General features: G+C 43.5%; 1 protein-coding gene across 1 annotated transcript in view; it reads left to right on the top strand.

The window, feature by feature from the left end:
• Window positions 1–4,272: 4,272 nt before the first annotated feature.
• The window catches only part of LOC139564647 (synaptic vesicle glycoprotein 2A-like), a 51,168-nt gene continuing 29,018 nt past the window's right edge, over window positions 4,273–26,422 (top strand). Inside the window, exons 1-2 of the mRNA XM_071384359.1 lie at window positions 4,273–4,481; window positions 24,632–25,399. Of these exons, the coding sequence (XP_071240460.1) occupies window positions 24,793–25,399 (607 nt within the window). The 5' untranslated portion in view covers window positions 4,273–4,481; window positions 24,632–24,792. The remainder of the gene's footprint in view (window positions 4,482–24,631; window positions 25,400–26,422) is intronic.

Genomic DNA, 26,422 nt, shown 5'->3' with positions numbered 1-26,422 from the left:
AGAGAACTGAATGTTAATTTCTCTACCATAAGCCGCATCCAACGTTGTTTTAGAGAATTTAGCATTACGTCCACCTGGCCTCACAACCACGCCAGTCCAGGACCTCCACATCCGGCTTATTCACCTGCGGGATCGTTGGAGACAAGCCACCCAGAAAGCTGATAAAACTATGGGTTTGCACAACTGAAGAATTTATCCACAAACTGTTAGAAACCTTCTCAGGGAAGATCATCTACATGCTCACCAGGGTCTTGATCTGACTGCAGTTCGACGTTGTAAGCGACTTTAGTGGGCAACTGCTCACCTTCGATGGCCACTAGCACGCTGGAGAAGTGTGTTCTTCACAGATTAATCCCGGTTTCAAGTGTACCAGGCAGATGGCAGACAGCGTGTATGGCGTTTGTGGGCGCGCGGTTTGCTGATGTCAACGTTGTGAACAGAGTGCCCCATGGTGGCGGTAGGGTTATGGTATGGGCAGGCATAAGCTACGGACAACAAACGCAATTGCATTTGATCATTGGCAATTTGAATACACAAAGATACCGTGAGTAGATCCTGAGGCCCATTGTCGTACCATTAATCTGCCACCATCCCCTCATGTTTCACCATGATAATGCATGGCCACATGTCGCAAGGATCTGTACACAATTCTTGGAAGCTGAAGATGTCCCAGTTCTTCCATGGCCAGCATACTCACCAAACATGACACCCATTGAGCATGTGTGGGATGCTCTGGATCGACGTGTATGACAGAGTGTTCCAGTTCCCACTAATATCCAGCAACTTCACACAGCCATTGAAGAGGAGTGGGACAACATTCCACAGGCCACAATCAACAGCCTGATCACCTTTATGCGAAGGAGATGTGTTGTGCTGCATGAGGCACTTGAAAATGGATGGTCACACTAGATACTGACTGGTTCTGATCCACGCCCCTACTTTTTTTTAAGGCATCTGTGCACAACAGATGCATATCTGTATTCCCAGTCATGAAATCCATAGATTAGGGCCTAAATAATTGATTTAAATTGAATGATATCCGTATATGAACTGTAACTCGGTAAAATCTTTGAAATTGTTGCATGTTGCCTTTACATTTTTGTTCCGTGTAATATATAATGGCATAAAAACTGTGGGATATCATACAATGTTAAACAAACAATTATGGTCATTGGGAAAATTTGATTTTCTCACACTCACCTCTGTGAAGACGCCGAATCCTTAAAACAATCGAAGCTCAGAGCCGCTAAGATTCTCCATAAAAGGTCCATACCATTTCCTCTCATGATAGCGCAAATATTTCATCGACCTGGTTTCTGGGCCACATCCTCTTAGCGTCAGTCTTATTTCATATGTTACTATCTCTGTAGTCCTTAAAACCACCCTATCTAAATATGAAAATTAGGCAAATCCAAAAAGCATAACAAAGCAGTATCGTTGTACCTGTTCCAGTCGAGAAAAAATGAATAACGTTACAATGGCGATTTTTCCTCTACCTACGGTAGGTTACATTAACACCAAGTATACACGGCACGCGAACAGAAACGGAATACGAAGTGGAGCAGCTGGAGTAATCAGGATAGACTAAAAGCGCGCAACGACGTAGACTGGATTTGACCAATGCGATGAAAATAGGACAGTTGATATTGACCTTTACGTTATTTATTATCATACATGGAAAGTCTATAGGCTACACTTGGCGTTTCGGCATATAGCAATAAATTAATTAAATGGTCTGACTCCAAACGCGCATAGGGTTTTTCTCTTTATGGGCCATGTTCATGTGTTCTTGTGGAATATCGGGTCATTAGGATGCGGCGATCGCTACATGAAGGCATAACTTCACAAGGTAGCCACATGGTGGCGATACATACCTGAGCATTCTTTGACTAAACTTACTGGCCCACTGAGTTTTAATGTCAGCTATGGGCTACAATCAAAACGTTTTGAATTATATAGTCAGTCAATGGTTTTAACTTTACGTTTGAAAAAAAGAGTTGTTCCAATGCAAGTGTTCTATTATTTGTCTTATAGTGTTATCATAAAGTATAAAATTATAAGGCAGGGAAGGAAATGCGCTGTAAGATTAGCCCATGATGCCACTATTGTGCTCAGGAAATTGGATCTCTTTGTAATTAAATTAGGTGTTCTTGGTAAACTAGCACTGGCTAGGCTCACTTTTGTTATAGTACAACGATATGACACAGTCCTATATTTTTCTAAATTAAATGTAATAACAGGCAAATAATAGTTAAATAGCTGCAAATAGCAATGAAGACCATTCTATTGTAGGCCACATGAGATGCTAGCTAGTCTGGGCAGTGTTTACTTTCAGGCACATTTGTTTGTTAAGATTGTAATCTTTTCTGTCAGTTATGTGGGTCTCACACCAGCCAGCCCATCTGCTGACTGGGTTGGGGGCAATTTGTGCAGCAGTGTGGGAGTGTTGATCAGGTCTGTCAGTTTTCTAACTGGTTCCTCTGAGGGTGATGCATGGATAGCTGTTGCTCCTCCCTCCACTGGAGTCTGGACCACCTGTGGAAATGATGTCTAGTTGAGATACAGTACAGCATTATAAGCACCTACTGCAATACAGGATTATCATTTTACTCAGGGTTGTGTGTGGTTGCAGTGATACAGTGATTATAAGGATTATAGTATAATATTAATATGAATTTAGTTTAAGTATTATAGATTGTAACGGAAATAAGATTTTGGTCTCTGTTCATTACAGTATTGTTATCATGCAATTTCATAACATGAAAATCATATAGAAACATGTTTTGTTTACTGTAGCAATAGGCAACACAACTTCCCCAAACATATTTTAATGTGTATCATTAAAACCAGCATGGCCTCCCTAATGAATTCTGAGATGGTATCACAACACCCTGAGAGTTCCATTCCTGACTTCTGTTCTGATCTTATTTGTATGCTTTTCAAGTATGCTTTCCAAGTTGGATCGTGAAACGAGTGAGAAGTCACTTGGAACTCTAATGCAGATCTCTCACATCAATGCTGATTAAATAACAAGGCAGCTTTAATCTGTCGACTTTTGACCCCAACCAATCAGATCTCTCACCAACAAACCGTGCTGGAAATGATTGGAAGACAGTGACGCGTTGCTGGAAATGATTGGAAGACAGTGACGCGTTGCTGGAAATGATTGGAAGACAGTGACGCGTTGCTGGAAATGATTGGAAGACAGTGACGCGTTGCTGGAAATGATTGGAAGACAGTGACGAAGTTGCACTGTACTACTCCCATATGTCAGCCAGGGTGGGGGGAAGAGTGTAAGAGAAGCCATATAGCTATTGTAACATAATGCTAGGCATGCACTGAGCATCCCACTGGGACTGAGTGCAGAGCATCAGAGGTCAGGAGTACTATGGGGTGTCCTGATGTCCTGTTCCCATCATCATCACGGGTCATGTGACCTGTTACTTTGACAGCTTCAATCAATCACTCTTCTCATTTTTTGTGAATGAAAGGGAATCTAATGTGGAATCAGGGCAGAGATTGTGGAAAATATAGGAGTATAACTGTTGTGGTCAATAGATACCAGCCTGTAGGACCTGTCCAAATGGCAGCTGGCCATCTCTGAAATAGACTGTGGCTGGCGACTATAGTAACGCCTGAAGCTAAAGGCCAGGAACTCATCTGGTCTGATGAGATCATGATGGAGAGGGTTTGCAGTTGGCATGGCAATATGTAGGCTTATTAGGGTTAGATGTATGGTGCAGTGTACAGTTTGGTAGTGTATGTTAGTCTATTTTGGTGTTACAACTTATGGTTTGCGCAGACTGTGAATACCCGATGAATTTACAGCAATACCTTTCCGAAAGATTTTACACCTTTTACTTCTTCCAAATGATTTATCAGTCTTTTACAAACACAGTATCAAACAGTATCATTTCTCATGTCCAATTATAGCCACGAGCTGCAGCACGTGTAGGCAGAGGCATCTCGTGCACAGCTCAATGCACCAACAATTTGGTGAGTATGGCGAGAAAGACGTTCGAATCGATATCAGTTTGGGCAGAAATCTATAGCGTCTATAATATTGCCAAATATGTCTTCAAATGCTCCCGTGGTTTGAAGAATTAATGAATGCCACATCACAAACAGCGTACGGCTCCATAGACATTCTAACGTCCACACTGAAGCAAAAGAAGAACACCCTCTCCGAAGAGAATGGTGTACGCGAGACTAGAGGGATGGATGCTCGAGAGGAGGGGGATGCTCGAGAGGAGGGGGATGCTCCAAGAAGGATGCTGTGTGGTAGGGTAGCGCTGTCGTACGACGTCAGCCTTGTGCACATAACAGGGTTAGGTTGTATTCTAAACTGGGTAGGTGACCACAGAACAATTTTCATAGACCGGATTTAACACCTTTTGATTTTTTTTAACACGGTGACAACCTTATTAACAAATAAATACGGTTGAGGTCAACTGGAAAAACGCCAACCTTCTCTACCAAAGGTAAGGAAGAGTATAAGTCTCGGTTACATTTATTTGTCGTATATTTTGTTATACTCGATGTTTATCAAGAGCATTTAGGGTAGTATTGCAATAATTGTGTTAAATAGCCTAGTCAATAGTTTTCCACGGCTGACCACGCGGAGCTGCCGAGGTTATTTTGAGCGAAAGCAAGAACGCACAACCGATAGAAAATGACCCCCCACCCCATCCCTAAATAGCCTGTTAGTGAAAGAGCCAGAGGAGAAGTCAACGTCTGTGTGTAAAATACAAGTGATATAAATCTGTTTCTACAACAAAAACAACAAAGAACGAATTTCCAAAGAACGAATAGCATTTCTAAAACCACCAAATTTGGCCTGGTGGTCTCGTGCGTAATAATGTAAACCTGCATCCCTGCTCCATCCCTGTGCCATCACATATTAGCCATTATTACTATTGAAAACTGAGTTCTTCTCAAGCATGACATAACCTGGCTAATTATAGGCTACAGTGCATTTACGTATAGTGGTGAAGACTCTTCCATAGTTTAGTTTATGGTTAATTGGCGTTTATTTAAATAATGACTCTCACCTTATCGCCTCACCCCTTCACCAGTCTGGACAGCTTGCATTTGATTTGATGGTTGGATATATTCACCCTGAACCATAAGGTATAGGCTACACACACTGTTGAGCATCAGTGAATGTTTTTACCATAGGCTATATGTAGACTGTTTATTTTTAAGATAAGCGACATAAACGGCTGCGTCCTGTTCATTACGCGTAGAACGCGATAAATGACCTTGCCCTCTGTGAACCTGAAGATGAACGAATCTTGCTTAGAACTTCTTTTTTTCTTTGTCAGTGCAGTGTCGCGTTAGTTCTGCTACAATGACCTTGTCATTAAAAAACATGACACATAGGCCTATACAGTCGATTTTTGAAGGCAACTTCGGGTTGTCCCAGCGTCTAGAATGGATAGGCTACGGTTACTGATTGACATGTTGGCCTGATAGAAAGGGCCTTCTGGGAAAAATATTCGATCTGATTGTAAAATAATTTGACAACAATTGACACCTATCTCTTTTACAATCCTTTATTCGCAATCACTGTTACATTTTGTTTACTAGGCTATAGCCATAGAATGTTGTTACAATGTCCATGTGTTCTCACCTTGGATAGGATCAACTACAATATGGCCTTTACCAATAGAATGATAGCCTATAAATGTTTATTTTATTTGGTTAACACACTATTTATTAAGATCAAAATGTGGTTGGAAGATGCTTTGTGATTTACATCAGTTCATAATCTAATTGACTAGGCCTATGGATTGGACTACAGTGCTTGCCAAATAGTGACACAGTATTTACTACCCTCCCTTTCATTTGTTATGCTTGTTGTCAATCAAGCCTTCACCTCCTTTATCTCACCTCACTTGCTCACATTGTATATAGACTTATTTTTCACTGTATTATTGACTGTATGTTTGTTTTACTCCATGTGTAACTATGTGTTGTTGTATGTGTCGAACTGCTTTGCTTTATCTTGGCCAGGTCGCAATTGTAAATGAGAACGTGTTCTCAATTTGCCTACCTGGTTAAATAAAGGTGAAATAAATAAATAAATAAAAAAGTCCTGCTGTAGCTACTTGCAAAGCCTGTTGGTGACTCAGATATATAAATGTATGTTTTTCTCTAACCTTGCAGTAATTCCTCCGTCAGTCTCTTGCCTGATTTACTACTCTTTTGATGCTGCAATACTCATTGTAGTGTAACCTTAAGAGATTACTTCTGAAAGGTGTGTGTACTGTAGAGTACAGGGTAAAACAGAATACATTGAGAATGGCATGGCAGCTCAGGTTGGTGACAGCTACAGTCATGCCCATGATGGTACATTCCTCTTCAATGCATAACCTTCATTGGAGTTTTGATATTACTCCCTCTGTTGTTTGTGCTTGTTCAACAACCCGTTGAAGCCAGATGAGCCATTTCTAAAGTGGTGTTAAAGGCAGTATTCATTAAATACTGTGGCTATTTGGTCTCCTTGAGCTGTGATGTGGCACAGAAGTACAATCAAGTACATCAAGTACCAGCAAACTGGGGAAGTATTGAGACATCAAGCTCTGGGTGGTTATACTAAGGGAGAGTTGATCTAATCGATACAATAACAATATAATGGAGGTTATCCATTGAAGAGGGAGGGTATCATGGATATGGGACAGCAGCTCCAGCCTCCACGGTTAGCCAGGCGACAGGGAAGGGAGCTGGACTGTTTGGTGGTCTTATTTTCTGCCTGCTACCTCTGCTGATTAGGGTGTGCTCTGGGTTGTTCTCAAAGATTAGCCTTGTCACAAGTTACAACTTGACTCCGCGGTGGCTGTGAGCACTGTGAGCACTGGGGCTTACCGCATTACCATAACACATCCTAAAACAGGCTGAAATAGCCCGTGGACCAGCAACACAGACATTCAACTCATTCTCATTCCCATCCACCAGTATCCAACACATATCGTTGAGATCACTTGATCAGTGCAGGTGTTGCTAAATTTAGACAGTCCACTTCCATCACCACCTAGCAACCCAGAAACACAGGCCATCGGTCAAATACATACCTACGTGTTTTACATTTCTACTCTCTTATAGATTTACCGTACAACTGAGAGATAATCAATGCCTTTTTTCTATCTCTCGACGGAGTTCTCAAAGCACATTACCATCAGTCTTCCACTGACAGCACATTTGCTTTTAATCTGCCATAAGGGGTATCTACCTCAGAGGAATGTAATGTTGTAAACCAAACGGTAAAGCAGCAGTAAACCACACAGTGTAGCTGCACAATAGCAAAACAAATAGCCTCAGTGCACGCAGTAGGAGAACAAGAGCAAACATTGTAGCTGTATAGTAGCCATTTCAAACGCTTCACATTGGCTAAATTCATTAGAGTCCAACAACAACAAATGGTATTAATCCAATGCATAACACTAAGCATGGAGAGCTTGCCATAGTTTCTACAGAATGCAGTGGTGAGGATATCTGGATAGAGAGTACCCCAGTCCCCAGCATCATCATCTTCTCCTCCCATAATCCCTGCGGTATATTCTTGGGTTCTGTTAGAGAAATTACCTTCTCCTCTCTGGTATATCACTGCAGTGTACACTTTCCTGTTTGTAAGATTATTTTTCTCCAGCAAGGACGCTTTATACTTTCCTCTCCAAGCTTTCACAATCCAGCACACATAATCACTGTCTTCTCATATTTCAGTTCAAAGCTTGGCATTATTATGTCAGCATCTACACCTGCTGCTACATTTGAAACAGTAGATTGACTACAACATTGTTGTTATGAGTCATGAAACGACCATGAAAATTGTAAAAACCCTCTACATATCTATTATTTCATATGTAGGCATTACCACTCAGGCATTACAGTAGGTATAATCAAATGCCAATAGCTTCTATTAGAGAATCAGAGCCTCCGTTTAAAGGTGGACAGGAGTGGTAAAAAGTAGTTCCCCTTGACATGGATACCACCAACATCAAATTCAAGTACTGGACTGTTAAAACCTATGGACCGTTACATCATTGAAGGATATAACAAGCTCATTGAGTTGTCTCCCTCTGCATATATCACCCATTTCATTCCCTTGTTACCTCTCAAAACTGACATGAAGAAGCCCTCTCAAATAGTACAGTATTTTGTATATTCAACTTTTCTGTAGCAAGGGCAACTGCCACAGATGCTTATAATTAACTTTTTCATTATAGGTACTGCGAATGGATCCACAGCAGTTTTTTCTTTATAGCAGTGATGGGAACTAAAATGGATGCTGGGATGACATGCTGTTTGACATGGTGTTGCTAACTGCTGTAGTGAGCCCAGGTTGACTACGCACACTGAGAGGTTCCACCCAGGGAATGATGACAATGATGACGTGACTCATGTTGGGCTGTGCCCTTTCCAGAGGGGACCTCTCTCTCTCTTTCTCTGCAGAACCATGCATACTGTCTAGGTGGGTGGAGCTACTGTATGATTCATGAAAGGAGCGTGTTTACGCACATCCAAACATGGCATTGGAGCTGGACAGAAAGGAACAGCTAAATCAATAGATATTGTCTCCTCTCTGTTTGCTACTCCTGCTGAACAGCCTCTCATCATCCTCTCTCAGGAATACCTCTACCCTGTAATGCCCAAACCAGGAGTGTCCAGCCTGTGCAGTGTTCAGGCAGCAGGGACACAATGTAATCAAATAAAGAAACACATTTCCTCTGGGACTCTTTCTAGGTACAGTACCAGTCAAAAGTTTGGACACACCTACTCATTCAAGAGTTTTTCTTGATTTTTACTATTTTCTACATTGTAGCATAATAGTGAAGACATCAACACTATGAAAAACACATATGGAATTATGTAGTAACCAAAAACGTGTTTTATATTTTATATTCTTCAAAGTAGCCACCCTTTGCCTTGATGATGGCTTTGCACACTCTTTGCATTCTCTCAACCAGCTTCATGAGGAATGCTATTCCAACAGTCTTGAAGGAGGGCTGAGCATTTGTTGGGTGCTTTTCATTCACTCTGCGGTCCAACTCATCCCAAACCATCTCAATTGGATTGAGGTTGGGTGATTGTGGAGGCCAGGTTATCTGATGCAGCACTCCATCACTCATTCTTGGTCAAATAGCCCTTACACAGCCTGGAGGTGTGTTTTAGGTCATTGTTGAAAAACAAATGATAATCCCACTAAGCACAAACCAGATGGGATGGCGTATTGCTGCAGAATGCTGTGGTAGCCATGGTGGTGTGCCTTGAATTCTAAATAAGCACCCCCACACCTCCATGCTTCACGGTGGGAACCACACATGCAGAGATCATCCGTTTACCTACTCTGCGTTTCATAAAGATAAGGCGATTGTAACCAAAAATCTCAAACTTGGACTCATCAGACCAAAGGACAGATTTCTACCTGTCTGATGTCCATTGCTCGTGTTTTTTGGCCTAAGCAAGTCTCTTCTTGTTATTGGTGTCCTTTAGTAGTGGTTTCTTTGCAGCAATTCGACCATGAAGGCCTGATTCACGCAGTCTTCTCTGAACAGTTGATGTTGAGATGTGTCTGTTACTTGAACTCTGTGAAGCATTTATTTGGGCTGCAATCTGAGGTGCAGTTAACTCTAGCGAACTTATCCTCTGCAGCAGAGGTAACTCTGGGTCTTCCTTTCCTGTGGCGGTCCTCATGAGGGCCGGTTTCATCATAGTGCTTGATGGTTTTTGCGACTACACTTGAATAAAGTTGAAAAGTTCTTGAAATTTTCCGGATTGACTGGCCTTCATGTCTTAAAGGATTGGACCCTTCTTTTCAATTTTCCCCTAAAATGACAAACCCAAATCTAACTGCCTGTAGCTCAGGACCTGAAGCAAGGATATGCATATTCTTGATTCCATTTGAAAGGAGACACTTTGAAGTTTGTGGAAATGTAAAATTAATGTAGGAGAATATAACACATTCGACCTTGTAAAAGATAATACAAATACAAAAACAGGTTTTTTAAAAGTTTTTTTTTAATCATCTTTGAAATGCAAGAGAAAGGCCTAAATGTAATATTCCAGGTTATGCGCAATTTAGATTTTGGCCACTTGATGGCAGCAATGTATGTGCAAAGTTTTAGACTGATTCAATGAACCTTTGCATTTCTGTTCAAAATGTTGTATCAAGACTGCCCAAATGTGCCTAATTGGTTTATTAATACATTTTCAAGTTCATAACTGTGCACTCTCCTCAAACAATAGCATGGTATTCTTTCACTGTAACAGCTACTGTAAATTGGACAGTGCAGTTAGATTAACAAGAATTTAAGCTTATCAGATATTTCTATGTCCTGGGAAATTTTCTTGTTACTTACAACCTAACGCTAATCACATTAGCCTACATTAGCTCAACCGTCCTGCGGGTGGGAACACCGATCCTGTAGAGGTTAAAGTAATGATATACTGTTGTTTCTCTTTGATTATTTGAGCTGTGCTTGCCATAATATGGACTTGGTCTTTTACCAAATAGGGCTATCTTCTTTATACCACCCCTACCTTGTCACAACACAACTGATTAGCTCAAACGCATTAAGAAGGAAAGGAATTCCACAAATGAACTTTTAACAAGGCACACCTATTAATTGAAATGCATTCCAGGTGACTACCTCATGAAGCTGGTTGAGAGAATGCCAAGCGTGTGCAAAGCTGTCATCAAGGCAAATGGTGGCTACTTCGAAGAATCTCAAATCTCAAATATATTTGGATATGTTTAACACTTTTTTGGTTACTACATGATTCCATATGTGTTATTTCATAGTTTTGATGTCTTCACTAATATTCTACAATGTAGAAAATAGAAAAACAAAGAAAACCCTTGAATGAGTAGGTGTGTCCAAACTTTTGACGGGTATTGTATATCGCACACATTGTTGTAGACTACTGTAAGCTGAATACATTTGACCAATGTCCTGTTGGTGGGAGTTTATCACCTCACGCGACCATACATCATCACTGAGGGATAACTTGGCCGCTGCACCTCTGTCCTTGTGCCCAGAAAACCAGGCATGAATAATGGAGGGGTGTTTCGATCGGTCCAGGCCACCTCTGGACGCTCAGACCAGAGCAGTCAATAACTGATGGATGTTTCGACCAGCCCAGGCCACCCCTGGATGCTAAAACCAGAGCAGCAGATATCTGAATAATGGGATAGAAAAAAGGAACTGAGTCATAACTTAGTTGTCTAAGTAGATCATATTTCGAAATTTACTGTAATAACCTCACCTCACCCTTTCCTATTTTCCACAACTTTCTTTTTCAAAATGATACTCTTTTCTCTCCTTTCTTTGCAGTTTGTGGTAGATTGACATTAAATCAAATGGTGTGTGAGTGCGTGCGAGCTTGTATGCATGTCCTCAGGGGAGTCCCAAGGCTCTCTACCTGTCTGCCTTGCTCTCTACCTGTCTGCCTCTCTACCTGTCTGCCTAGACTCTGTCTAGCCTATCATGTTGTTGAGTATTTTCCAAACTGCAACTCATGCAACTTTCGCTTCGAGTTAGATGAAGTGAAATGGTATTGGTTTAATGGTCTTTCAAAGCGGCACCTCATACGCTCCAAGGGGAACCAATTTAAACACATTTACTAACAAGCTTTCTGGTATTGAGGAAATTATAGAAGTCAAAAAAGACACTCACAAGAATGTGAATTTGGTCTCTCGCTCGATGTGTACACTGGAAATGAGTAATACCTATCAAAGTGTTATTTGCTCCCTGTTGAACAGAAACATACTCCCAATCAAATAGACTTGACTAGATACACATCCTCTTCAGTGTGTATGTGTTTCACCATGGTGGACAGGATGGTACCAGCATAGGTGTTTGTAGACTGGACCCTGTGGGGATCACTTCAAACAGACCAGACGTGTGCCAGCAGTGAGTGGGCCGCAATGACATGGCCCAGCATGCAATGCTCTGCACACATGACATTGAGGCAAGCCAAGGTTTTGTTAGCAAAACCAGAAGCGGGAGTATGGTGTGAAAATATGGCTCAACCAGAAAAGTGATACATTGGATACTGTTTGAGGTATATTTAAGCAATATGGCACGAGAGGGTGTGGTATATGGCCAATATACGCCATTGTTGCAACCCCTATTACCAGTCTGTTCAACCTCTCTTTCGTATCGTCCGAGATCCCCAAAGATTGGAAAGCTGCCCCGGTCATCCCCCTCTTCAAAAGGGGTGACACTCTAGACCCAAACTGTTATAGACCTATATCCATCCTGCCCTGCCTTTCTAAAGTCTTCGAAAGCCAAGTTAATATACAGATCACTGACCATTTCGAATCCCACCATACCTTCTCCACTGTGCAATCCGGTTTCCGAGCTGGTCACGGATGCACCTCAGCCACGCTCAAGGTACTAAACGATATCATAACCGCCATTGATAAAAGACGGTACTGTGCAGCCGTCTTCATCGACCTGGCCAAGGCCTTCGACTCTGTCAATCACTGTATTCTTATCGGCAGACTCAACAGCCTTGGTTTCTCAAATGACTGCCTCGCCTGGTTCACCAACTATATCTCAGACAGATTTCAGTGTGTCAAATCGGAGGGCCTGTTGTCTGGACCTCTGGCAGTCTCTATGGGGTACCACAGGGTTCAATTCTCGGACCGACTCTTTTCTCTGTATATATCAATGATGTCGCTCTTGCTGTGGGTGATTCCCTGATCCACCTCTATGCAGACGACACCATTCTGTATACATCTGGCCCTTCTTTGGACACTGTTAACTAACCTCCAAACGAGCTTCAATGCCATACAACAGTCCTTCCGTGGCCTCCAACTGCTCTTAAACGCTAGTAAAACCAAATGCATGCTTTTCAACCGTTCACTGCCCACACCCGCCCGCCCGACTAGCGTCACTACTCTGGACGGTTCTGACTTAGAATATGTGGACAACTACAAATACCTAGGTGTCTGGCTAGACTGTAAACTCTCCTTCTAGACTCATATTAAACATCTCCAATCCAAAATTAAATCTAGAATTGGCTTCCTATTTCCCAACAAAGCCTCCTTCACTCACGCTGCCAAACATACCCTCGTAAAACTGACTATCCTACCGATCCTCGACTTCAGTGATGTCATTTACAAAACAGCTTCCAATACTCTACTCAGCTAACTGGATGCAGTCTATCACAGTGCCATCCGTTTTGTCACCAAAGCCACTTATACCACCCACCACTGCGACCTGTATGCTCTAGTCGGCTGGCCATCGCTACATATTCGTCGCAAGACCCACTGGCTCCAGGTCATCTATAAGTCTATGCTAGGTAAATCTCCACCTTATCTCAGCTCACTGGTCACGATAACAACACCCACCCGTAGCTCCAGCAGGTATATCTCACTGGTCATCCCCAAAGCCAACACCTCCTTTGGCCGCCCTTCCTTCCAGTTCTCTGCTGCCAATGACTGCAACGAATTGCAAATATTGCTGAAGCTGGAGACTTATATGTCCCTCACTAACTTTAAACATCAGCTATCTGAGCAGCTAACCGATCACTGCAGCTGTACGTAGCCCGTCTGTAAATAGCCCACCCAATCTACCTACCTCATCCCCATATTGTTTTTATTTACTTTTCTGCTCTTTTGCACACCAGTATTTCTACTTGCACATCATCATCTGCTCATTTATCACTCCAGTGTTAATTTGCTAAATTGTAATTACTTTGCTACTATGGCCAAATTTATTGCCTTACCTCCTCACGCCATTTGCACACACTGTATATAGACTTTCTTTTTTTACTATTGTGTTATTGACTGTACGCCTGTTTGTTCCATGTGTAACTCTGTGTTGTTGTTTGTGTCGCACTGCTTTACTTTATCTTGGCCAGGTCGTAGTTGTAAATGAGAACTTGTTCTCAACTGGCCTACCTGGTTAAATAAAGTCAATTTTTTTTTTTTTAAACAAATGTGATTTAGAGTGATGACAGTGGAGTACATACCTACACGGGGGAGTTATTACAGACATCTGCAGTTGGATGAGGTGGCAGAGGGCCAACATGGAGGTGTTGGGGAGAGATAACGTGTGTGTGTGTGATTAGAAGTGGAGGTATATGCATCCCTAGTGAGATTTAACCTTAACACAATGCTAAAGCCCTACTGTGTGTACCCTGTCACCAAAACCCCATAGATCAACACATCCATAAAGAGCCAATCTCATTCACTCTTCTGTCCTCAAATACTACTTTACTGTAAACTCCATCCGGAGCATTATGGATAATCTTCCTGATTAGCTAGTTCACGTAAGCACTCGCCAGACTACTATATTGGACAGCCAAACAATACTATATTGTTGAGGCAAACTATGCTCTCGTGGAAGTAAATGTAGTTGTCCAACCCCATACAGTATCTGTAGGATTTCATCAAACCACAGTTTAGTCGAGAGGATATGATTTGAGTGGGAGATTAGACCTCCTGTCGAAACTGTGCACTATCTATCTGTTTGGTGTTTTTAGTCCTACTGTCATCCATCTTCTTACTCCATTACTGGCTGACTTCTCCCCGGCAACCCTGTCTCCTACTAAACGTTTATAAAGCCTCCGCTGAATAAAATGTCACTCCTTTATCACAGGCATTTCTCTCTTTGGTGGGTATATACCCCACTTTGTCAAATGGAGATCTGTTTGAAGTGGATCTAAATTACCGATTTATATGCACATTCACCTAGCTTATCCAAGTGTAGCCAAAGGCTAAATTGAAGTGTCCCTATTCAGCACAGTTGTGGATCTTTGTGGCGTTCACTGACAGACTCCCTAAGCGACTCATGCCATTTTCCAATGGGATCTTGACTCTTGTCCTTGGCAGAGTGACTGTCAGTCTGTGATCTAGTGAACTGTAAACAGAGGAGTCAGAGAGAGTCGACTGAAACAGAAACATCATATTCCCTCCTTACTCCATTGTTTGAACAGAGGGAGACACTGTGCACAAAGTCAATACTGCTAACGGTACGAATTTATACACTGAAAGGTATGTAGGGTCTCATGTGCTGTGATTAAACAAACAGGGCTTTTGGACAGCCGGCCAGACAACTGTACTGTGCAAACAAACCTTCTATTGAGTTATATGGCCTACTCCACTGTATCTGTTTTCATTGACTTGTGACTTTTATTGATTGTCTCACACCTTATACCGCATTACATAAAGTTGGGCCTGTGTCTCTACAATTCTCTTTCAACATACATACAGTTTTTCCACTCTCATAAACTTTCTTGGCTGGATTAATAGCCTTGGTAGCATTAGCACTAAGCTAAGTTTGAAACATGCTAGAATTGTTTTAAGCCACGGTGACGGACCCTTCTGGCATAAAACTGTCTGAACTTGTTGTTGATTTTAGCTTCAGCATATATTCCTCCATTACTATTACCACAATGGTTTTAGGGTGGAAATGGGCAGTGTTGTATCACATTTAGCAAATGGTTGCTCCTGTTAGCATTAACAATGATTTTGATTGGAATTTGACCGACACAATTTCAGCTGTTGACAGTTGCCTAGCCCAGTGCTCGAGTCTACATTTACTAGCTGTATTTTAGCTGTGGTAGGGCCTGTTAAGATAAGCAAATAAAGTAGCTTCAGCCAGAGCATAAGACTGTTCCGCTTTAGTGCACTGCTTCAGTTTTAACGTGCTAGCTAGCGTTATCTTATTTCCCGTTTCTCTCTGCTCTCTTTTGTTGTTAGCAAGCTGCTGCTCTGTTCCAGTATTGTGTGTGGTGTAGAGAGGAGCTCCACTGACCCCCTGGCATCCTCTCAGCTCACTAGGAGGAAATAGGTTTACATAATTAAGTCTTTCATCACTGGCAAATGACAGCTAGGGTTTTGGTGCGGCTCCTCTCGGACACTTAATTTATTATCAATTTACACTTCATTAAAGATGCCAGGCCCAATAGGAGATGTGCTTTACTTTGGAATAACTCATTACGTTGTTATCTTATCGACTTTCTTGCTGTTTATCCCATATATTAAGCCTTTTGTTGTTGCATATTTCCAGAAGGATTTGCTGTCTTGTTGCGGCCAAATGTCCATATCATGACTCACAGATTAGTTATTAAGGGGAATTAAATATTCTCAGCTAGATTATTTTGTGCTAACAACCGCGTACTTGCAGCAGCATGACTCTTAAGTAGAGAATGGTTTATTATTCCAGGCTAAAGAGCCTATCTGTACCTACTCATATCGATCAGTAGTGGGGATGGTAAAAGGGTAATCTGATGGTGATGGCTAGCTCATTGCATTTAGATGGAGTAGTGAGTGGCTCCTGGTGTGAAGGTCGGCTGGCGCCTCCGAGAGAGATTGAGGCCCTGTGCGAAGATCAAGATTTCTAGACCAAGAGCAGAGGTGGGCGGTTTTATGTGCCCTGAAGATCTTGGATTGCTAAGAGATGATACAATATGCTTTTGGTTTTGGAGCAGCTATTTTACAGAATAGCTAAGCTCAGTGGGCCATTAAAGTACACCAGGGTATCTAGAATGGGGTAGGTGAGTAATAGCCCTCTTAAGCTATTAAAGATCAGGAGCAGAGGTTCGACCTTTTAGGGAGTAAGGAGTAACTATATTTCAGTGGGTGGGGGAGGTTTAATACAGCTTTTACTCCTCTCTTTTATTGTCACGTTTTCTTATCCAAACATATAACTAAATATGTCCTATGAGAGGGCCTCATTCATCTTCTCTGACTACACATGAAATACAGTTGAAGTCGGAAGTTGACATACACTTAGGTTGGAGTCATTAAAACTAGTTTTTCAACCACTCCACAAATGTCTTTTTAACGAACTATACTTTTGGCGAGTTGGTTAGGACATCTACTTTGTGCATGACAGAAGTAATTTTTCCAACAATTGTTTTCAGACAGATTATTTCACTTATAATTCACTGTAGCACAATTCCAGTGTGTCAGAAGTTTACATACACTAAGTTGACTGTGCCTTTAAATAGCTTGGAAAATTCCAGAAAATTATGTCATGGTTTTAGAAGCTTCTGTTAGGCTAATTGACATAATTTGAGTCAATTGGAGGTGTACCTGTGAATGTATTTCAAGGCCTACCTTCAAACTCAGTGCCTCTTTGCTTGACATCATGGGAAAATCAAAAGAAATCAGCCAAGACCTCAGAAAAAAAATTGTAGACCTCCACAAGTCTGGTTCATCCTTGGGAGCAATTTCCAAACGCCTGAAGGTACCACGTTCATCTCTACAAACAATAGTATGCAAGTATTAACACCATGGGACCACGCAGCCGTCATACCGCTCAGGAAGGAGACGCATTTTGTCTCCTTGAGATGAACCTACTTTGGTCCAAATCAATCCCAGAACAACAGCAAAGGACCTTGTGAAGACGCTGGAGGAAACAGGTATGAAAGTATCTATATCCACAGTTAAACCAGTCCTATATCGAAATAACCTGAAAGGCCGCTCAGCAAGGAAGAAGCCACTGCTCCAAAACCGCCATAAAAAAGCCAGACTACAGTTTGAAACTGCACATGGGGACAAAGATTGTACTTTTTGGAGATATGTCCTCTGGTCTGATGAAACAAAAATAGAACTGTTTGGCCATAATGACCATTATTATGTTTGGAGGATAAAGGGGGAGGCTTGCAAGCCGAAGAACACCATCCCAACCGTGAAGCACGGGGGTGGCAGCATCATATTGTGGGGGTGCTTTGCTGCAGGAGGAACTGATGCACTTCACAAAATAGATGGCATCATGAGGGAGGAAAATTATGTGGATATATTGAAGCAACATCCCAAGACCTCAGTCAGGAAGTTAAAGCTTGGTCGCAAATGGGTCTTCCAAATGGACAATGACCCCAAGCATACTTCCAAAGTTGTGGCAAAATGGCTTAAGGACATCAAAGTCAAGGTATTGGAGTAGCCATCACAAAGCCCTGACCTCAATCCTATAGAAATTGTGGGCAGAACTGAAAAAGCATGTGCGAGCAAGGAAGCCTACAAACCTGACTCAGTTACACCAGCTCTGTCAGGAGGAATGGGCCAAAATTCACCCAACTTATTGTGGGAAGCTGGTGGAAGGCTACCCGAAACGTTTGACCCAAGTTAAGCAATTTGAAGGCAATGCTACCAAATACTAATTGAGTGTATGTAAACTTCTGACCCACTGGGAATGTGATGAAAGTAATAAAAGCTGAAATAAATCATTTTCTCTGCTTTATTCTGACATTTCACATTCTTAAATAAAGTGGTGATCCTAACTCACATAAAACAGGGAATGTTTACTAGGATTAAATGTCAGGAATTGTGAAAAACTTAGTTTAAATGTATTTGGCTAATGTGTATGTAAACTTCTGACTTCAACTCTATGTCCTCTGGTTGCTAGATTGAGATGTCTTACCAAAGCAGACAGCTCCCAACAGAGTCATTCTGTGTAAGGATCCTTGTAAACTATGGCCCATTAACCACTAATGATGTTAAGGCAGGAAACTCCTGCACCAATACAGGCAGGCACAAGGGACAAAAGGTTTTTGCATGGTGACATATTCTGATACATTATCTGTCTGTTTCAAATTATATAATTTTCTCTTCTTTGAATGGAATTTATATCAACATGGATTCTTTGGATTCCCTCTCAGCCCACATTTCCAATCACATTTCCAATTAATACACTGTTGTCAAAGTATGCAATGATTCAATGTATTCTTAGAGAGGCTGCTGGCATACAAATCAGCATATAGAACTATTCTTGAGCTTCCGCCTCTTTACGCACTAACTCCATGTGTAATGCAACCACAAGGTTGTTGTTCCCTTACTGCAAGCCTCATGTTTTATACATACTGTATGTCTGCTCTTGTTCACCTGCCAAAGGTCCTACAGGAGGATTTCACTTTCATATTTACCTCCTTATGTTTTTCAAGTATTTCTTTAATATAATTCATATTCCCACCTGCACGACAAGCTCTGTACAGTAGGAATGGAAGATTGTCTCTCTTGTGCTTTCTCTTCCCTGAAAGATGCTTGTTTAAATGCAATTGCTTCAGGATTCTCGAGCAATACAGATGTAGGATCTAAATTTGCGCCAGTTTGCTACAGCAGGAAAATAACCTTACAGCAACAGGCAATGTGAATTATTATGTGGATAATAATTTATATACATTTTTGTAGGGGTTGATACATAGGGGTTGTAGGGGTTGATCGTTAGGGCAAATCAAGTCTGAAATTTCAAAGTGGAAATTACAAACTTTAGAAGCCTTTTTAAAACTCAAATACACTACAAGTTTGCATTTCCTGCTGTGCATGAAAATTCTCAGGAACAAAAAAGTGATCAGATTAAGATCCTACATCTGTAGCTAGCAGATGGGGTCTGACTCAGTCAGTGATTTCAAGGGCTAGTAGGGGCCATCTCACTCACTGCCATTTATATGGAAATCAGGCTTCTATGTACCACTCTGGTGGCACCTAATGCGCACTTTACCGTGTGAAGTGGATGAAGCAAATCCACATACAATATACTGGCCTATATTAGCCCAGCAGCGAACAAGGAGAGGACATGACATGTAGAGAATTTTAACATGCAATTCAATGCAATCTAATTCATTTACATTGACATGCAATCATGTTTCAGTGTCACAGTATCTGCTAATACAGTGCATGTTTGGAGGAACTGGTCATACATAGGACACAAAGCTGGGATAATATGTCATATTCATATGAATTGAATCATTTCCATCCATTGTATTCATATTATTCTCAATGCATAGACATCACCAAAGTCACCTTTATATGTGTGGCACATTAGCGCTCCTTACCTTGGTAGAAAAGACAGAGGGCATGACTGACTGATATAGCTGCTGTTGTTTCCGGGGTTCATTTTCAGTCTAAGTGAGTGTTTCTTGGAAACACATTCTTCCCAGAAGACCTTTGGGTTCAGTGATCTCTGCCAGTCTGTTGTCTGAGCAGCTCCCCAGCCCTCCATCCTCTTCTCCAGTTTCTGTCCTTCTCTACTCTCCTCTCCTCCACTCTCATCTCCTCCAGTTTCCATCCCATCTGATCTCATGCTACTTAGCCAGGACACTCCTAACACAGTACAGGAAGTAGTCAGTTTGGTAAGGCTGTAATAGTAGCCTGTTACACAGTTGACTTGGTAATTACGTACGTGCCTTTTAGGTACCAGGTACTGAATCACAGCACCAGAGAGTACCCCTTGTCCAACAGGTACTAGCTGAAATAGGACTGTAAAATAAAGTGTTAACAGATAAAAGGGGGGCCACTAACCAAAGAAGGGTGGGGACTGTTACAGTATTTCAGAGTGTGTGCATGGTCATTGGGTTCAGCTATGGTCTATGGATCCTCCCTGAGGCCTGTTCTCTTCTCCTGCTGTGTCTCCTCCTCTTCAAAGGGCCAGAGAATCCAATAGCATTAGGCAGCCACAGTGGGCACCAACACCACTCTATCAAGGGATCAGCTTCCTACGTCTCCTACACACCACCATTTAGGATTGGTGTTATTCTCAAACTAACAGCATACAGTCACATTTCTGAGATAATCAAATTAGTATTCACTAAAGAAACATCATATTTTAAGGTTGTATAGTAGGCTAGGCTATATATTGTGCATGGATTTCAATGAACAGTGTGCACACTTTCTCTCTAAAGATATTGTATATTAATCTGACAATCTGACTGCATCTGTTTCCTTTTGCTGTATTGCTGTATTCCTCTGTGAGACAAATTAGATGGGGCTGTGTGTGTGTTATGGTGACAGAGGTGCAGGGAAAAGAGCAGGCCACTCGGCTGCCCATTTTTCTGTCAGCCTTGTTCTCCGGGTCAAGGTTTAACCTGCCTGCTATCTCTGGAGACTCTAGCAGGAGAGAGAGACTGGGAGGTTAAACGGCACAGCCCAGGCAGGTTAGCGTTGCCGATAGGGGCACGAGGAGAGGAATACACAACAGAAATAACAGAGTGAAGCTGAGGACCAATTATCCTCACCCACAAATAACAGAGAGAGAGAGAGAGAGCCAGGGGAGGGAGAGAGAGAAACAGAGATAGGGAAGGAGGGACAGAGAATGAGCAAGAGGAGAGGGGGAGAATGACAAGAGGGAAAGAGATGAAGGATGGGGAAAGGAGAGAGGAGGAAGACAGGGAAGGAGAGAATAGAGAAAGAGAGAGGCTGAGACGAGTAGGGAAAAATGAATAAATAGGGAAGGAAATGTCGAGGAAAGGGGCCACACTCACTAGACACTCACCAGACACTCACTAGACACTCACCAGACACTCACTAGACACTCACCAGACACTCACTAGACACTCACCAGACACTCACCAGACACTCACTAGACACTCACCAGACACTCACTAGACACTCACCAGACACTCACTAGACACTCACTAGACACTCACCAGACACTCACCAGACACTCACTAGACACTCACCAGACACTCACTAGACACTCACTAGACACTCACCAGACACTCACTAGACACTCACCAGACACTCACCAGACACTCACCAGACACTCACTAGACACTCACCAGACACTCACCAGACACTCACTAGACACTCACCAGACACTCACTAGACACTCACTAGACACTCACCAGACACTCACTAGACACTCACCAGACACTCACCAGACACTCACTAGACACTCACCAGACACTCACTAGACACTCACCAGACACTCACCAGACACTCACTAGACCACACTATATGCACACTAGACACTCACTAGAAACACACTAGACACTCACTAGACACTCACCAGACACTCACTAGACACTCACCAGACACTCACTAGACCACACTAGATGCACACTAGACACTCACTAGACACTCACTAGAAACACACTAGACCACACTAGACACACACTAGGCAAATTTAGAAAACATTATGCCACGCCACATCAGTTCACTGAATACCACAAGATGATTTTTAAGTTGATATAGCTGAAAGACTAAGCTATCTCCCAAAAGAAACTGGTAGTGTTACCTAGTTGCCTACAGTAGCTCATCGTATTAATCCATTCATCTGCTAGACATGTAGGCTTATGTCACCCCATTCTCCAGATTGTCAGACAGGAAATACTAATGTCTCTTTGTAGACTTCCTGGGAACAAATGTAATTGCAGTGCTCCTAACTGGGCCGTCAGTGTCGCAGTATGTTCCCTTGAAGGTTTGATTCAAGCCGAGAGCCATTGGAAATGCCATGCTGTGACCTGTGGATGGGCTGGGAGAGACCTATGAGATAACTGGTGCTCAATCAATGCAGGCCACTGAGTTAGAACAGGAGCTCTTCTGTCATTTTCTACTTAAAGCTGTCATGTCCACTTATTAAGGACATTACATTGGGTCAGATACGGTGGGCTGACTGGGTTCAGCCGTAGGAATAAGGCCATTTGTTGAGAATCATGAAGACGGGTATTGAGAACCTCCATGCGGTTACTGACTTACATTTACATTTAAGTCATTTAGCAGACGCTCTTATCCAGAGCGACTTACAAATTGGTGCATTCACCTTATGATATCCAGTGGAACAACCACTTTACAATAGTGCATCTAACTCTTTTAAGGGGGGCGGGGGTTAGAAGGATTACTTTATCCTATCCTAGGTATTCCTTAAAGAGGTGGGGTTTCAGGTGTCTCCGGAAGGTGGTGATTGACTCCGCTGACCTGGCGTCGTGAGGGAGTTTGTTCCACCATTGGGGTGCCAGAGCAGCGAACAGTTTTGACTGGGCTGAGCGGGAACTGTACTTCCTCAGAGGTAGGGAGGCGAGCAGGCCAGAGGTGGATGAACGCAGTGCCCTTGTTTGGGTGTAGGGCCTGATCAGAGCCTGAAGGTACGGAGGTGCCGTTCCCCTCACAGCTCCGTAGGCAAGCACCTTGGTCTTGTAGCGGATGCGAGCTTCAACTGGAAGCCAGTGGAGAGAGCGGAGGAGCGGGGTGACGTGAGAGAACTTGGGAAGGTTGAACACCAGACGGGCTGCGGCGTTCTGGATGAGTTGTAGGGGTTTAATGGCACAGGCAGGGAGCCCAGCCAACAGCGAGTTGCAGTAATCCAGACGGGAGATGACAAGTGCCTGGATTAGGACCTGCGCCGCTTCCTGTGTGAGGCAGGGTCGTACTCTGCGAATGTTGTAGAGCATGAACCTACAGGAACGGGTCACCGCCTTGATGTTAGTTGAGAACGACAGGGTGTTGTCCAGGATCACGCCAAGGTTCTTAGCACTCTGGGAGGAGGACACAATGGAGTTGTCAACCGTGATGGCGAGATCATGGAACGGGCAGTCCTTCCCCGGGAGGAAGAGCAGCTCCGTCTTGCCGAGGTTCAGCTTGAGGTGGTGATCCGTCATCCACACTGATATGTCTGCCAGACATGCAGAGATGCGATTCGCCACCTGGTTATCAGAGGGGGGAAAGGAGAAGATTAATTGTGTGTCGTCTGCATAGCAATGATAGGAGAGACCATGTGAGGATATGACAGAGCCAAGTGACTTGGTGTATAGCGAGAATAGGAGAGGGCCTAGAACAGAGCCCTGGGGGACACCAGTGGTGAGAGCACGTGGTGCGGAGACAGATTCTCGCCACGCCACCTGGTAGGAGCGACCTGTCAGGTAGGACGCAATCCAAGCGTGGGCCGCGCCGGAGATGCCCAACTCGGAGAGGGTGGAGAGGAGGATCTGATGGTTCACAGTATCAAAGGTAGCCGATAGGTCTAGAAGGATGAGAGCAGAGGAGAGAGAGTTAGCTTTAGCAGTGCGGAGCGCCTCCGTGACACAGAGAAGAGCAGTCTCAGTTGAATGACTAGTCTTGAAACCTGACTGATTTGGATCAAGAAGGTCATTCTGAGAGAGATAGCAGGAGAGCTGGCCAAGGACGGCACGTTCAAGAGTTTTGGAGAGAAAAGAAAGAAGGGATACTGGTCTGTAGTTGTTGACATCGGAACGATCGAGTGTAGGTTTTTTCAGAAGGGGTGCAACTCTCGCTCTCTTGAAGACGGAAGGGACGTAGCCAGAGGTCAAGGATGAGTTGATGAGCGAGGTGAGGTAAGGGAGAAGGTCTCCGGAAATGGTCTGGAGAAGAGAGGAGGGGATAGGGTCAAGCGGGCAGGTTGTTGGGCGGCCGGCCGTCACAAGACGCGAGATTTCATCTGGAGAGAGAGGGGAGAAAGAGGTCAAAGCACAGGGTAGGGCAGTGTGAGCAGAACCAGCGGTGTCGTTTGACTTAGCAAACGAGGATCGGATGTCGTCGACCTTCTTTACAAAATGGTTGACGAAGACTTCACTTGAGTTTGGCTTTCTGTGGCATGTGCAGCACAGGAGGCAGGATGGATCATAATAATGGCTGGAATGGAGGAATTGGAATGGTGTCAAACACGTGTTTAATGTGTTCGATACCATTCCATTTATTCCGCTCAAGCCATTACTATGAGCCCGTCCTCCTAATTAAGGAGCCACCGGCCAGCTGTCATGTACAGACGCAGGTGTATACTCTTATGAAAATTACAACAGTATGGAAACACCATAGTTTGTATTTCTTGATTGAAAGTTGACAGAGTGAGAATGAGTGAGGACTGTGATGGACAGTTGATGCTGCGTAGTTTCTTTCCACAGTGTTGGAGGTGCCGTTCTAACACAATCCTCTCTTTCATTCCAGGTCTCAATTTGGAGGAAAATATTCTGTCTGTAGCTGATAAAGGAGCTGTCCGTGGCACTGAATTCCAGATCCACAGATATACCCAGTGCACACCCATGCCCTTGTGCCACTCCTGATATCTCCCGTTCCTAGCAGCAACCAGCCTCACCGCCAGAGCCAAGATGGACGACGGCTACGGACGAGACGGACGACAGGACTTCGTCCGCGGCGCCAAAGACATCGCCAAGGTGGTGAAGAAGCAGGCGGGCAAGAAGGTGGGCCGCAGTGTGGACAAAATGGCCGACGAGTACACCAAGCGCTCATACAAGCGCTTCGAGGAAGAGGACGATGATGACGACTACCCCGTGCAGCAGAGCCAAGATGGCGACGGCTACTACCGCAACGACAGCCGGGCCAACGACGACGAGGGCGGCCACAGCGACTCCACGGAAGGTCACGACGAAGACGATGAGATCTACGAGGGCGAGTACCAGGGGATCCCCCGGGCGGAGTCCGGCAAAACGGGTCCGGTGGACGGGATGGCCCCCCAAGCTCAGATCAGGGACCTGGCCCAGTTCGAGGCGGAGAGGAGGAAGGATCAGGAGGAGCTGGCCCAGCAGTACGAGACCATCCTGCAGGAGTGTGGCCATGGGAAGTTCCAGTGGACGCTGTACTTTGTGCTGGGGCTGGCCCTCATGGCAGACGGTGTGGAGATCTTCGTGGTGGGCTTTGTGCTGCCCAGCGCAGAGAAGGACATGTGTCTGTCAGAGGAAAGCAAGGGCATGTTGGGTAAGATGGTTCTAATGGCCAGCCTGCTATCGATTATTCTAACTGAATTACTCTCTCTCTATTCCGGTTCCCTTATTCCTCTTTCCCTCCTTGTTTATTTGCTCTTTAGCCCTCTCTCTATCTTTTTCCCTCTCACTCTCTTTTTCCTTTTCACTCTATTTAGCCCTCTCACTCTCATCAGTTTGTCTGCATCTCTTTATTCCCTACAAAAGCAAGCTTGAGTTCAAAGAGGAAGCCTATTCAAGGGATACTTCAGGATTTTGGCAATGATGCATGCATGCTAGTAGATACCCATAGACTTCCAGTCATTGCGTTAACACTAGTTAGCATTGGCTCGAGAAACTACCTCTAACGTCCTTCATACTGGGCTCCCGAGTGGCGCAGAGGTCTAGGGCATTGCATCTCAGTGCAAGAGGCGTCACTACAGTCCCTGGTTCGATTCTAGGCTGTATTACATCCGGACGTGATTGGGATTCCCATAGGGCGGCGCACAATTGTCCCAGCATTGTCCGGGTTTGGCCGGGGCAGGCCGTCATTGTAAATAAGAATTTGTTCTTAACTGACTTGTCTAGTTAAATAAAGTAAATTTAAAAAAAACGAGACATAAAAATGCCATCCAGAAATTCATCTGATGCTGGGGAAGTAGATAAAGGGCCGCATTGCCAAAATCCTGAAGTACCCCTTTAATATAAAATGTACCCCATGCCACATTTTCCCCATACTCTTATTATTTTAACACACTTTATATGAAGTTACAGTATCTAAAGGCCTCACTGCCCATGTAACTACTGAACGCCCCCTTTAATTCTCAAACCATCTCTGAAATCCAAGCCAAATCCTATACATGCTTTGGTTCAGGTGTTTTATAGCAGAATATACTGCACACTGGAGACCATAGCATAGGCCCATTAAGAGAATGGTGTGTGCTGTGTGAAGTTACTCATGTGACCATTTCCCTTCCTGGGGGACAATGTCCATTCCATGACTAACACGCCATCTGTCTTTGGCCATTCAGCAAAGACA

The sequence above is a fragment of the Salvelinus alpinus genome, chromosome 35 (genome assembly GCF_045679555.1).
Source record: "Salvelinus alpinus chromosome 35, SLU_Salpinus.1, whole genome shotgun sequence".
Classification (NCBI taxonomy): Eukaryota; Metazoa; Chordata; class Actinopteri; order Salmoniformes; family Salmonidae; genus Salvelinus; species Salvelinus alpinus.
This window is presented reverse-complemented; position numbering and strand designations above follow the sequence as displayed.